Consider the following 12,622-nt stretch of genomic DNA (forward strand, 5'->3'; position numbering starts at 1 on the left):
AGGGGCACGACCATGTCTTATAGACACGGCTGGGTCAAATGGGATGCTGCATGGTCGTGCTGATTGGCACGGCCTCCTTCTTTCTCCCCTCATCCAAAGTGGCATAGCCGTGCCAGTTGGCACGGCCCCTGTCTTTTTCTCCTCTGTATGAGTCGCACGACTGTGCCAGTTGGCACAACCTGGATCTTCTTCCTCTTTGGCAGGGTTGCACGACCGTGCCAATTGGCATGGCCCGTGCCTCTTTCTTATCTGCACAAGCCACACGGCCCGTGGCTTTAGTCTCCATGTTGGCTTCACACGACCGTATAAGGTCACACGACCAGCTCCTTTAGGCTTAAAGCGATTCACTCTTTATCATTTCGGCTCCTCCATCGCCGCCACGCCCATGAAAACGCTCATGGCCAGCTCGTGGAGGCTATGCACATCCTGAAAATGAAATACCCAAAATAAAATTCTAGACTAAAACTCACTAGGGAAATAGAACGACAAAAAGGAATGATGAACTAAAATGAAAGAAAAACCCTTGGGTTGCCTCCCAAGAAGTGCTTGTTTTAGATCTTTAGCTCGACCCCGTTTCAGTTAATGCGGACTAAACCCGTGGAAGGACGACTCTCCTCCTAGGGTTAATGCACCAGCTTGTGCCTTCAGTTTCGCTCGTGCAGGACAAATATATTTCTTGTTGCTTGCTTGAGGGGAACTCTCATGGAAACCGCACTCCTCGACTTTGTGTATGTTGATCTTGTGAGAATTTCCCTGAGAAGAGGGGTTGCAGATGGAGGAATTAGATAAATCAAACTCGATCTTTTCTTTGCCGATCTCCAAGGATAACCTGTGAATTTTTACATCGATGATGGCTCCAGCTGTGGAAAGGAATGGTCTTCCAAGGATAATCAGTATCTTAGGGTCTTCCTCCATATCTAAGATAATGAAATCTGTGGGAACTATACATCCACCCACTTCAACTGGCACATCTTCCACTATTCCCATTGGGTATCTGCATGAATGGTCAGCTAATTGCAATATCATAGTGGTCACTTTAATGTTCTGGAGGCACAACTTCTTGTATAAAGAGTATGGAAGTAGGCTAACGCTAGCCCCCAAGTCACAGAAAGCTCTCGGTATGAGTTCAGAACAAATTTTACATGATATGTAGAAGCTTCCTGGGTCCTGAAGCTTTGGTGGAGAATTTACCATAAGGAGAGCGCTGTAATTCTCTATTAATGCTACAGTCTCGAAGTCGTCCTTCTGCCTTCTGTTAGATAAAATTCCCTTTAAAAATTTTGCAAACTTCGGCATTTGGTGCAGCGCATCTATTAGTGGTATTCTATGCAGATTTCTTTGATCTTCTTTAGGAATCGATTGAAATCTTCATCTTTCTGGGATGCTATAAGCTTCTGAGGAAAAGGGATCGCCTGATTTTGTGGGGTAGCTTGAAGAGTTTCTTCAACCTTTTTAGTAACCTCTTCTCCATCCCAATTTTGAGTCTGATTGGGCATTAGGAGAGAGGGCTCCTTCTTTGAGTCAAGCTCCTTCTGAGTAATGATTTGAGGATCTCCCACTATACGTCTGCTCTTCAGCTCAATGCGGTTGCAATGTTCCACTGGATCTAAATCTTGCTTCCCTGGGAATGTACCCTGTGCTCTTGAGATGGACTGGGCTATCTGAGCTATTTGGCTGTCTTGCATCTTATGGTGTTTTTCAGAGTTTTCCAGCCTCTGAGTCAGTTGTTTGATCTCGTTCCTCATCTCCTTTTGCTCCGAGAGAGCTTCCTCAAGCATCTTTTCAATCCTGGACAGTTGTGAAGGTTGTTGTTGTTGATAGGTCTGTTGTCCAGATTGGTGGCTCCGTTGCCCAGGCTAATAATTCTAATGTGTTGGTCCTTGATCTTGATTATTCCGGTATGAGAAATTGGGTTGATTCCTCCATCCAGTGTTGCACGTATTGGAGTACGGATTATTTTGCCTCTGATTGTAGCTTGTTATTGCATCACACTACTCAAGTTATTTCATCTGTGCTTGAATCGACCTGAAGGGGCAGGTGTCTTGAGCGTGATCCATACCTCCACAAGTGTCGTAAACACATGCTATTGCATTAGCTGTGTTGTTCTCCATGACTTCAAACTTCTTGGTTAGAGCGTCTAGCTTTACAGAAATGAGTGTAATTGCATCTACGTCGAATTTCCCTGACGCTTTAATTTGATTCCACGTAAAAGAGCCACTGGATCTTTCAGATGCCCATTGATGGTGGTTTTGTGCCACATTCTCTATAATCTCTTCAGCTTCATCGAGGCATTTGTTCATCAGTGCTCCTCCTGCTGCAGAATCAAGAGATACCTTCGTGTGATAATTTTTTCCATTGTAGAAGGTGTGAAGAAGCAACCATTTTTCAAGGCCGTGATAGGGGCACTGTCTTAGCATACTCTTGAATCTATCCCAAGCTTCAAATAATGATTCTGAGTCTATCTATTTGAAGCTGGCAATCAGGTTCCTCATGTCAGCAGTTTTGCTGGGTGGGAAGAACTTATCCAGGAACTTCTGCTCACACTGCTCCCAGGATGATATGCTGTTCACTGGAAGGGAGTTCAGCCAATGCTTGGCTCTATCTTTCAGGGAAAACCCGAAGAGAAGTAGTCTGACTGATTCTGGAGGGACCCCGTTCACCTTCCTAGTGCCACAGATCTCGTAGAATAGCTCTAGGTGGTGGTTTGGGTCCTCATGTGGTCCTCCTCCGATTGATTTTGCTGGACCATGTGGATTACTGCGGGCTTGATTTCAAAGTTGTTGGCTTCAATGGGCGGTCAGGTGATGCTGGATCGAACCCGTCGTGCATATGGTGTCGCATAATCATTTAGCAGTTTGTCGGCCATTTCTGAGGATTCTTGTGCTGCTTGGAATGCCTTCTGTAGATTTCTTCTCCTCAGAAAGGTCCTGTCAATCTCTGAATCAAAGGGTAGTAGCTGTCTTGAAAGGTTAGCTCTACGCATGCAATAATAAGATATGAAATATGATAGCGGAATAGAAAATAATAATAATAAAAAAAATGGATGCGAAAAATTAAGAAAATAAAAGAAAGCCTAGTCTAATCCGATATGATTTTGCTAACGTTATAGACGCAGTTCTCGGCAATGGCGCCAAAAACTTGTTACAAACCGCAAGCGCACGGATTTGTCGTCAGTAATAAAAATATCGATCCCATAGGGTCTGGTTATAAGCACTAGCAATTGCTCACTAAGGGTTAGCTAGACTACCAATGGCTGTGAATAATCTAAGGAAGAAAGGTCTGGAAGAGGAATCGAGAGCTGGTGAGTCGAAGTGTTCACTTGGTTATGAGGGATTCTAAGAGGTTGGTTTCGTTGTGGTGGTGTTGATGTGTCACGTTTTATCCTACACTCGTTGTCCTTTAACTTGTAATTGTCGAAAGCTAAAGTGGCTATTCTTAAGTACCAGAATAAAGAAGGGCCCTAAGAAGTCCTGTTACAGTTTAACCCTGTCACTAGGGCACCTCGGCAAATCTTGAGGACACAACTCTAATTGGTAAGTTAAGAATAGTGGTTAAGAGCTAAGTTTGGTATCTCGCTTCCTTAAGGAGAATTTTCCTCTCATTTCAAGGAAGTATCCTAGATGTCCGTGAATGGGTTACCCCTGCCTCTAGGGCCCCTCGGGTGTACGATCTAGGGACAATCCCTCTACGAGGTTAACAAGTTCTACACAATCAAGCAACATGCAATTGAGACAAAGCATAAAAGATCATCCAACGAGTATAAGCATAATACGAGTTTTACATCAAATCGAACCATAACTACTCCCTAATCCTAGAACAAGGGATCTACTCCATGAATATTGGAGAAATACCCAAAGACATAATGCAGATAAACATACAATCTTCAAACACGGAGAAAGAAAGAAAGAAAGAATATGCTTATCCAAATGACGACGAGTGGCCTTTGGATCCAATTCTCTGCTTCTGAAGTCGATGTGGTGGTGGAAGATCGCTGGACGGAGGTCCAAGATGGCGTGGGATGACTTCAAGATGTTTCTCCAATTGACGGCTCACTTCCCCCTCGCCCCCCCCTCGAGAAAAAGGGTTAAAACCCTTATATAGACTAGGGTTCGGCTGCGGTGACACGGTCGTGCCAAGATAGCACGACCGTGTTCATTCTCTTCTCTAGTGGCACTGCACGGGCGTGCCAATTGGCACGGCGGTGTGGTGTCTGGCCTCGGTCCCTGGGGCACGGTCGTGCAAGGATGCACGGTCACGTACTTCTTGGTCTCGGCATAGGGTGGCACGGTCGTGCAAGAATACACAACCGTGTGCTAATCCGCCTCTGTCTTGGCCGCATGACCGTGCAAGGATTGCATGGTCATGCACTGCTCCCCTTCTGCTGGTCACACGGTCATGCAAGGGTGCACGGTCGTGTTCTTCGGCTTGTTCTGGTGCATTGATAATCGTCATTTTTTCTCTGAAAGTTGTCCCTGTCAATACAAAATCACACAAAGAGCAGATATCCGAACAAAAGAATATATATAATGAATACAAGATGAAAGAGGTAATCATTCAACGAATATATATGCATAAAGTACGTGAATGTGAGCTAAAACATGTTAGTTAGAGCCCTAGAGCCAATCATTTGATGATTGTATGGACTCATGTATATCATATTCTTGTATATATATTAAGGCATTTGGTTTTTGGTTATTATGCTTATTTGTATTAGTGCCAGATAAAATAAGTATAGTAACGTCCTTGAGTAGAAGGTTCTTACCTATATCGATCGATTGGTTGAATTGATAGTGAGATGATATAGGGAACACTACTCTAATTCATTCCTAGTCGAGTATTAACATTCAGGGACAATGTTAATACAATAAGACTAGCATGTAGGTCAGCTCGATGACTTGATCTCACAAGTCATGGATATAGAGATATCAAGCTGACACATGGGTATGCATTAGAGAATGTATACTGAATGACCCGCCATGAGAAAGTATCATGGATCGTTATATGAGTGTCATATACTTTCTCATGTGGCTATTAGTATGACTATTAGTCCTTAGACTTGAAGTCACCATGGATCCCTACATAAGGAGTTATGTACTTTGGTTTCGTCAAACGTCACCCGTAACTGGGTGGACTATAAAGGCGATTACTGGGTATGTAACGAATTATGCAGAGGGATGTGAGTGATGTAGATGGGATCTATCCCTCCTATATGACGGGAGCGACATCGATATTCTTGATAGAGTGAGACCACGAAGTGCATGACCATCCCCAAATGAGTCAATATAAGATATTGAGCTCATTTGATTTAGTGAGTCTACTTGGAGTTCAAGATTTAGATTGGTCAGAGGATGACACGGTCTATGCCTCACATTGATCAATCTAGATGTCTAAGATAGAAGGACACTTGTCATATATTGTGAGGAGTCACAATTAGTAGTCACAAGGAGATGTTGGATCTCGACATTTCTTGTAACTTGGTTAGCAATGATGTATTGCTAGATGCCGCTCATTGCTTATGTTTCTAAAGGAGTTTAGAAACATTGCCAACGTTACAAGAACCTATTGGGTCACACACAAAGAACAAGTGGATGGAGATTAGGTTCATATGATGAACCAATTGGATTAGGTTCATATGATGCACCAAAGATTGGATTCAAATTAGACTTATTGAGTTAGACTCAATTAGATTCAATTGTTGAATGAATCTAATTTAAATTTGATTCATTGAGTCAATTTATATTAATGAATTGAGATTCATTAAATTGAAATTGACTTGAATAAAAGGTTGGATTTAACTCAACAAGGAAGACAATTGGTCAAGTTTGACTTGACCAAGTAGAAGTTGAAACATCAAGTTTGACTTGATGTGTTGCCACATCATAAGGATGACTCATCCTTGCCACATCACATGCCACCTCATGGAGGTTACAACACTTCCCATTCCATTTAATGTGGCCGGCCACATTAAATGAGGGAGTTATGTGTGTGGCCGGCCACACTAAAGGATGGGTTGTTTTTCATTTAGTGGGTATTGATGTGTGGTAATTGTATAATCTTCTTCCTAGTTTTCTTCCTCCTTCTTGATGTTGTTGCCGTGACTTCCATGGTGAGGAGAAGGTGGTTGAGTGAATCCAAGAGCAAAGGAAGAGTAAAGGTCACAAAGGAAGGATACTACTAGTGAGTGTATAAGATTTCTTTTGTACCTTCTTCTTTTCTTTCTTTCCAATCCCATTCGAGAGCTCTAGAAAGTGCTAGAACACTTGGGGCTCTCTTCTCCATCCTTTGAGTGTGAGAGACACTCCTTGTTTGTGTGGATATCATTAGAGGAGTGTCTACGTTGACACTCTCGAGATCCGGCGTACCGATGGACGAGCGGGATTTGCGAGGGCACGCATTGAATGTAAAATATTTTCCTTGTAGATCTACTGTAGATCAAAGTATTAAAACTCGTACTCGTGTTTTTCCGGAAATTTTCCTTCCACGGATCTACGGCTTTGGGTGATTCGGGGTTTCCGCTATGCGAAAAGCGATTTTCGCGGCCCGAAAAACCCAACAGTGGTATCAGAGCCACGTGCAAGGCTTGTACGAGTTTGATTTTTGGTTTTATGAAAAACTAAAGTTTCTGTAATTTTCTGTAAAATTATGATTTTATAGTTTTTATGTGTAATTTTTCCGTAGAAGCGAAGCACAAGTGTCTCGGCACTTGTAGGCTTCGTTTTGCCCCAAATCCATTTGGGACAGCGGGCTTGGGTGCCATTAGATCGTAAAGGAGCAACTCACGATGGTTAGATCGTGGGTAGGGGTACTGCCCCTAACCCCACAAGGGGATTTGCTCCGCGATTGCACCCAAAATCGCTAAAAACGAACCCGCCAGGAAGATTTTTCCGAAACGGCAATGTCTCGGCCCAAATTGTTTTGGGACAGTGGGTTTAGGCGCTGTTGGATCGCAAACGAACCCTCCCTATGGTTAGATCGCGGGTAGGGGCGCTGCCCCTGGCCCCGCAAGGGGATCCGTTCCGCGATTGCGCCCGAAACCGCTAAACGGGACCGCCGGGAAATTTTACTCGTAAAATTGTAAAAATTAATTTAAAAATTATAGAAAATTATGAAAATATATTATTTTGAATTATATATTAATTTTGTGATAGTCATGGCCCAAAACCCAATATGATTGGATTGTGTTGTAATTCATAATACGGCCTGCGTGCCGTTATGTGTTTGCGCGTGTTGTATCGTGCCTTTCTCTTATATTCTTGTTGTAAATTAGATTTAAACTCGAATGTAACTCGAGTTTCAAATTGTAATGTACAAATTGGAGCGGTGGAGGGTCCACACGAGACGGAGTTCCGAGGCGTGCAGGAGCAACACAAGGTGGTCAAAGGGAGGAGCTTGGAGAAGCTGTTGACCCTAGGTTGACCATTCGATCTTCTCATTGGCTTGAGAAGATCGTAGTAGGGCCATGACTAAATCACAAATATATATTAATTAGTTAATTGCTTATGTATATGATGCATGTTTAATAAGTAATTAATTAATTAGTGCCATACGATTAGATTAGATCTAAGTCGTGCACATGATGCACCCTTGCGATTAGATTAGATCTAAGTCGTGCACAAGATGCATCCTTTTCGATTAGATTAGATCTCGATCGAACCAACCCTAAATGCCTAACCGTGCCGTGATACCTATCACTACCTCGATCACATGTATTGTTGAATCTGCCAAAGCAGAGCAATACATATTATCTTGGTAGGGTACGGAGGGACAATCTTGGTCCCGCCTATCAACGCATGGGTGAATACAAACTCAATTAGATTGAGTATTCCTAGTTACTCGGTTAGATCGAGTCAACTATAGGTATTATTCCAACGGTTGGAAAAGATAGGTCAAAATCACATCTATATTAACTCTCGGGCGTATTAGCCAAAGCTAACTCGAGTTTTAATATAAATACGGATATTGATTCTATAAACAAGAGTTGCATAGAGATGTAATTGGTAATCGTTACCTACCGATCATACTAAGCCTTGGGCGTATTAGCCAAAGCTAACTCAAGGGTTAGTATGATGTGGATCTTATCCCACAAGAATTATAGAATTCAGTGGGAGCATCATTTAATTAAAGGCCTAATTAAATGATTTTAAAAGAATATGATATTTATTTCTGTAAATTTTCTGTTGTAGATAACCATGACGTCGAATACGAACTCTTTCTCCCTGCGTTCTGTCCTTAAGAAGGACAAGCTCAACTGGCTCACAGCCTGGTACCCAGGAGTCGGGTCGTGACATAAACTGTACGTTCTGGAGCAGCCCATTCCGGAGGCTCCTCCTGCCACTGCCACGCGAGCTGACCGGGATGCTTACAAGAAGCATCAAGATGACGCATTAGATGTGTCCTGTCTAATGCTCGCAACCATGAAATCTGAGCTTCAGAAGCAACATGAGTTGATGAGCGCTTACGATATGGTTGAACATCTTCGTCAACTATATCAAGGACAAGCAAGGCACTGGAAGAGGAACTTCACAGGATACCTGGAAGATCTTAACAAGAAGAGAAATAAGATTTCTACTTCAGGTATAAATGTTACAGAAGTCAACCTCTCTATTTCTTCGTCGTGGGTATTAGATACCGGATGTGCTTCGCACATTTGTACTAATGTACAAGCACAGAGAAATAGCAGAGCATTGACAAAGGGCGAGATAGACCTACGAGTAGGCAATGGAGCACGGGTTGCTGCCATTGCTGTAGGAACTTATCATCTATCTCTGCCCTCTGGGCTTATACTAGAATTAGATAATTGTTGTTATGTGCCTGCATTGACTAAGAACATTATATCAGTTTCTTGTTTGGACAAGAAAGAATTCTCGTTTATAATAAAGAACAAATGTTGTTCTGTCTATTTAAATGATATGTTCTATTGTAGTGCACCTCTAATAAACGGACTCTATATTCTAGACCTTGAGAGCCCTATCTATAACATAAATACCAAGAGGTTCAAGTCAAATGACATGAACCAAACCTACCTCTGGCACTGTCGCTTAGGTCATATAAATGACAAGCGCTTATCCCAGCTCCATAAGGATGTTATGCTGGACTCATTTGATTTTGAATCATATGAGGTATGCGAGTCATGCCTACGAGGCAAGATGACCAAGACTCCCTTTAGTGGGCATAGCGAGAGAGCTACTGATTTGTTAGGACTCATACATAGTGATGTATGTGGCCCTTTCAATGTCGCTGCTAGAGGTGGTTATAGGTACTTCATCACATTTACTGATGACTTCAGTAGATACGGTTATGTGTACTTAATGACACATAAGTCCGAATCCTTTGAAAAGTTCAAAGAATTCAAGAATGAAGTACAGAACCAGCTTGGCAAGAGTATTAAGATACTTCGATCCGATCGAGGTGGAGAATACCTTAGCCATGAGTTCCGTGACTATCTAGCTGAGTGTGGATTCTATCCCAACTCACTCCTCCTGGAACACCACAATGGAATGGTGTATCCGAAAGGAGGGATCGTACCCTATTAGATATGGTACGATCTATGATGAGTCACACAGATCTTCCGACATATCTATGGGGATATGCTCTAGACACGGCAGCTTTCATACTCAACCGAGTTCCATCAAAGGCCGTGATAAAGACACCATATAGGATATGGACCGGGAGATGTCCAGTGTCTTTCATGAGGATTTGGGGTTGTGAGGCTTACGTTAGACGTCAAGTCTCCGACAAATTAGGACCCAAATCGACAAGTGTTACTTTATTGGATATCCCAAGGAAACTAAGGGATATTATTTCTACATTCCCAGTAGTTGTGGCAAAGACTGGGATCTTTCTAGAAAGAGACTTTGTTTCTAGAAAGACTAGTGGGAGTGCGTTCGATCTTGAAGAAGTTCAAGATGCGAACAATAGCACTGATGCCTCGATGGAAGTTGAACTGGAACCACAAAGTGTTGTGGATGATGTTCCACAAAGAGTTGAGGAACAACAACCAGTTCAAGTAGACATACCTCTTCGCAGGTCTGATAGGGTACGTCGTCAGCCTGAGAGATACTCATTTCTCTTGTCTGACCATGATGACGTTGTGCTCATAGAGGATGAGCCTACCACTTATCAGGAAGCTGTGATGAGATCTCGAGAAATGGCTAGAAGCCATGAGATCCGAGATGGAATCCATGTACACCAACCAAGTATGGACTTTGGTTGATCCACCTGAAGGGGTAAAACCCATAGGGTGTAAGTGGGTCTTTAAGAGAAAGACTGACATGGATGGACTTATTTATAAGGGTCGCTTGGTAGCTAAAGGTTTCAAGCAGATTCATGGTATTGACTATGATGAAACCTTTTCTCCAGTAGCGATGTTTAAGTCCATTCGGATCATGCTTGCTATTGCAGCCTACCATGACTATGAGATATGGCAGATGGATGTCAAAACCGCGTTTCTGAATGGAAACCTACTCGAGGATGTGTACATGACACAACCTGAGGGTTTTGTAGATCCACAGCATACTAGCAGAGTATGCAAGCTGCATAGGTCCATTTATGGACTAAAGCAAGCTTCTCGGAGCTGGAATCTTCGATTCGATGATGCAATCAAACAGTTTGGTTTCATCAAGAACGAAGATGAGCCTTGTGTCTACAAGAAGGTTGTAGGAGATATAGTTGTCTTCCTCATATTGTATGTGGATGACATATTACTCATTGGGAAGGACATCCCTATGCTTCAGTCTGTCAAGACTTGGCTAGGGAGTTGTTTCTCAATGAAGGACTTAGGTGAGGCATCCCGCATTCTAGGGATTCAGATCTAAAGAGATAGATCTATGAAATTACTTGGCCTAAGTCAGAGTACATACATTGACAAGGTACTCCTTCGGTTTGCCATGCAGAACTCCAAGAAGGGATTTCTGCCGATGTCACATGGCGTGAGTCTTTCGAAGACTCAAGGTCCCTCTTCTAGAGAGGAGAGAGACCGCATGGATCAGATCCCTTATGCCTCAGCCATAGGATCAATCATGTACGCCATGCTATGTACTCGACCTGATGTCTCGTATGCTTTGAGCATGACGAGCAGATACCAGTCAGATCCAGGTGAAAGTCACTGGATAGCGGTCAAAAATATTCTTAAGTCCTTACGAAGGACTAAAGAATATTTCTTGATATATGGAGGCAATGATGAGATAACTGTAAAGGGTTACAGTGATGCTAGCTTCCAGACCGATCAGGATGATTACCGATCGCAGTCAGGGTTTGTGTTTTGCTTAAATGGTGGTGCTGTGAGCTGGAAGAGTTCGAAGCAGGACACAGTAGCTGATTCTACAACAGAGGCCGAGTATATTGCTGCATCAGAGGCAGCAAAGGAGGCAGTTTGGATCCGCAAGTTCATCACTGAACTTGGGGTGGTTCCTAGCATCGCTGACCCAGTTGAGCTCTATTGTGACAACAATGGAGCTATAGCACAGGCGAAGGAACCTCGCTCACACCAGCGGACCAAGCACATACTACGGCGCTTCCATCTCATTCGAGAGATTATCGATAGAGGAGATGTGAAGATTTGCAGAGTACCTACAGAGGCTAACATCGCAGATCCCTTGACCAAGGCTTTGGCACAGAGGAAGCATGATGGTCACACTAGGTCATTAGGCCTTAGAGCCTATACTGATTGGCACTAGTGCTAGTGGGAGATTGTTAGTTAGAGCCCTAGAGCCAATCATTTGATGATTGAATGGACTCATGTATATCATATTCTTGTATATATATTAAGGCATTTGGTTTTTGGTTATTATGCTTATTTGTATTAGTGCCAGATAAAATAAGTATAGTAACGTCCTTGAGTAAAAGGTTCTTACCTATATCAATCGATTGGTTGAATCGATAGTGAGATGATATAGGGAACACTACTCTAATTCATTCCTAGTCGAGCATTAACATTCAGGGACAATGTTAATACAATAAGACTAGCATGTAGGTCAGCTTGATGACTTGATCTCACAAGTCATGGATATAGAGATATCAAGCTGACACATGAGTATGCATTAGAGAATGTATACTGAATGACCCGCCATGAGAAAGTATCATGGATCGTTATATGAGTGTCATATACTTTCTCATGTGGCTATTAGTATGACTATTAGTCCTTGGACCTGAAGTCACCATGGATCCCTACATAAGGAGTTATGTACTTTGTTTCGTCAAACGTCACCCGTAACTGGGTGGACTATAAAGGCGATTACTGGGTATGTAATGAATTATGCAGAGGGATGTGAGTGATGTAGATGGGATCTATCCCTCCTATATGACGGGAGTGACATCGATATTCTTGATAGAGTAAGACCACGAAGTGTATGGCCATACCCAAATGAGTCAATATGAGATATTGAGCTCATTTGATTGAGTGAGTCTACTTGGAGTTCAAGATTTAGATTGGTCAAAGGATGACACGGTCTATGCCTCACATTGATCAATCTAGATGTCTAAGATAGAAGGACACTTGTCATATATTGTGAGGAGTCACAATTAGTAGTCACAAGGTGATGTTGGATCTCGACATTTCTTGTAACTTGGGTAGCAATGATGTATTGCTAGATGCCTCTCATTGCTTATGTTTCTAAAGAAGTTT

At 42.6% G+C, this 12,622-nt stretch overlaps 1 protein-coding gene and 1 pseudogene across 1 annotated transcript; one reads left to right on the top strand and one right to left on the bottom strand.

Moving 5' to 3' along the window:
* Positions 1-354: 354 nt before the first annotated feature.
* LOC122013982 lies at positions 355-1,296 on the bottom strand. The gene is made up of 2 exons (XM_042570184.1): positions 844-1,296; positions 355-426 (listed from the first exon to the last, which is right to left on the bottom strand). The coding sequence occupies exons 1-2, from the start codon at positions 1,294-1,296 to the stop codon at positions 355-357; spliced, it is 525 nt and encodes a 174-aa protein (XP_042426118.1).
* A 1,092-nt stretch (positions 1,297-2,388) lies between these two features.
* LOC122018317 lies at positions 2,389-2,460 on the top strand (annotated as a pseudogene).
* Positions 2,461-12,622: the final 10,162 nt, after the last annotated feature.

The sequence above is a fragment of the Zingiber officinale genome, chromosome 8B (genome assembly GCF_018446385.1).
Source record: "Zingiber officinale cultivar Zhangliang chromosome 8B, Zo_v1.1, whole genome shotgun sequence".
Taxonomy (NCBI): domain Eukaryota; kingdom Viridiplantae; phylum Streptophyta; class Magnoliopsida; order Zingiberales; family Zingiberaceae; genus Zingiber; species Zingiber officinale.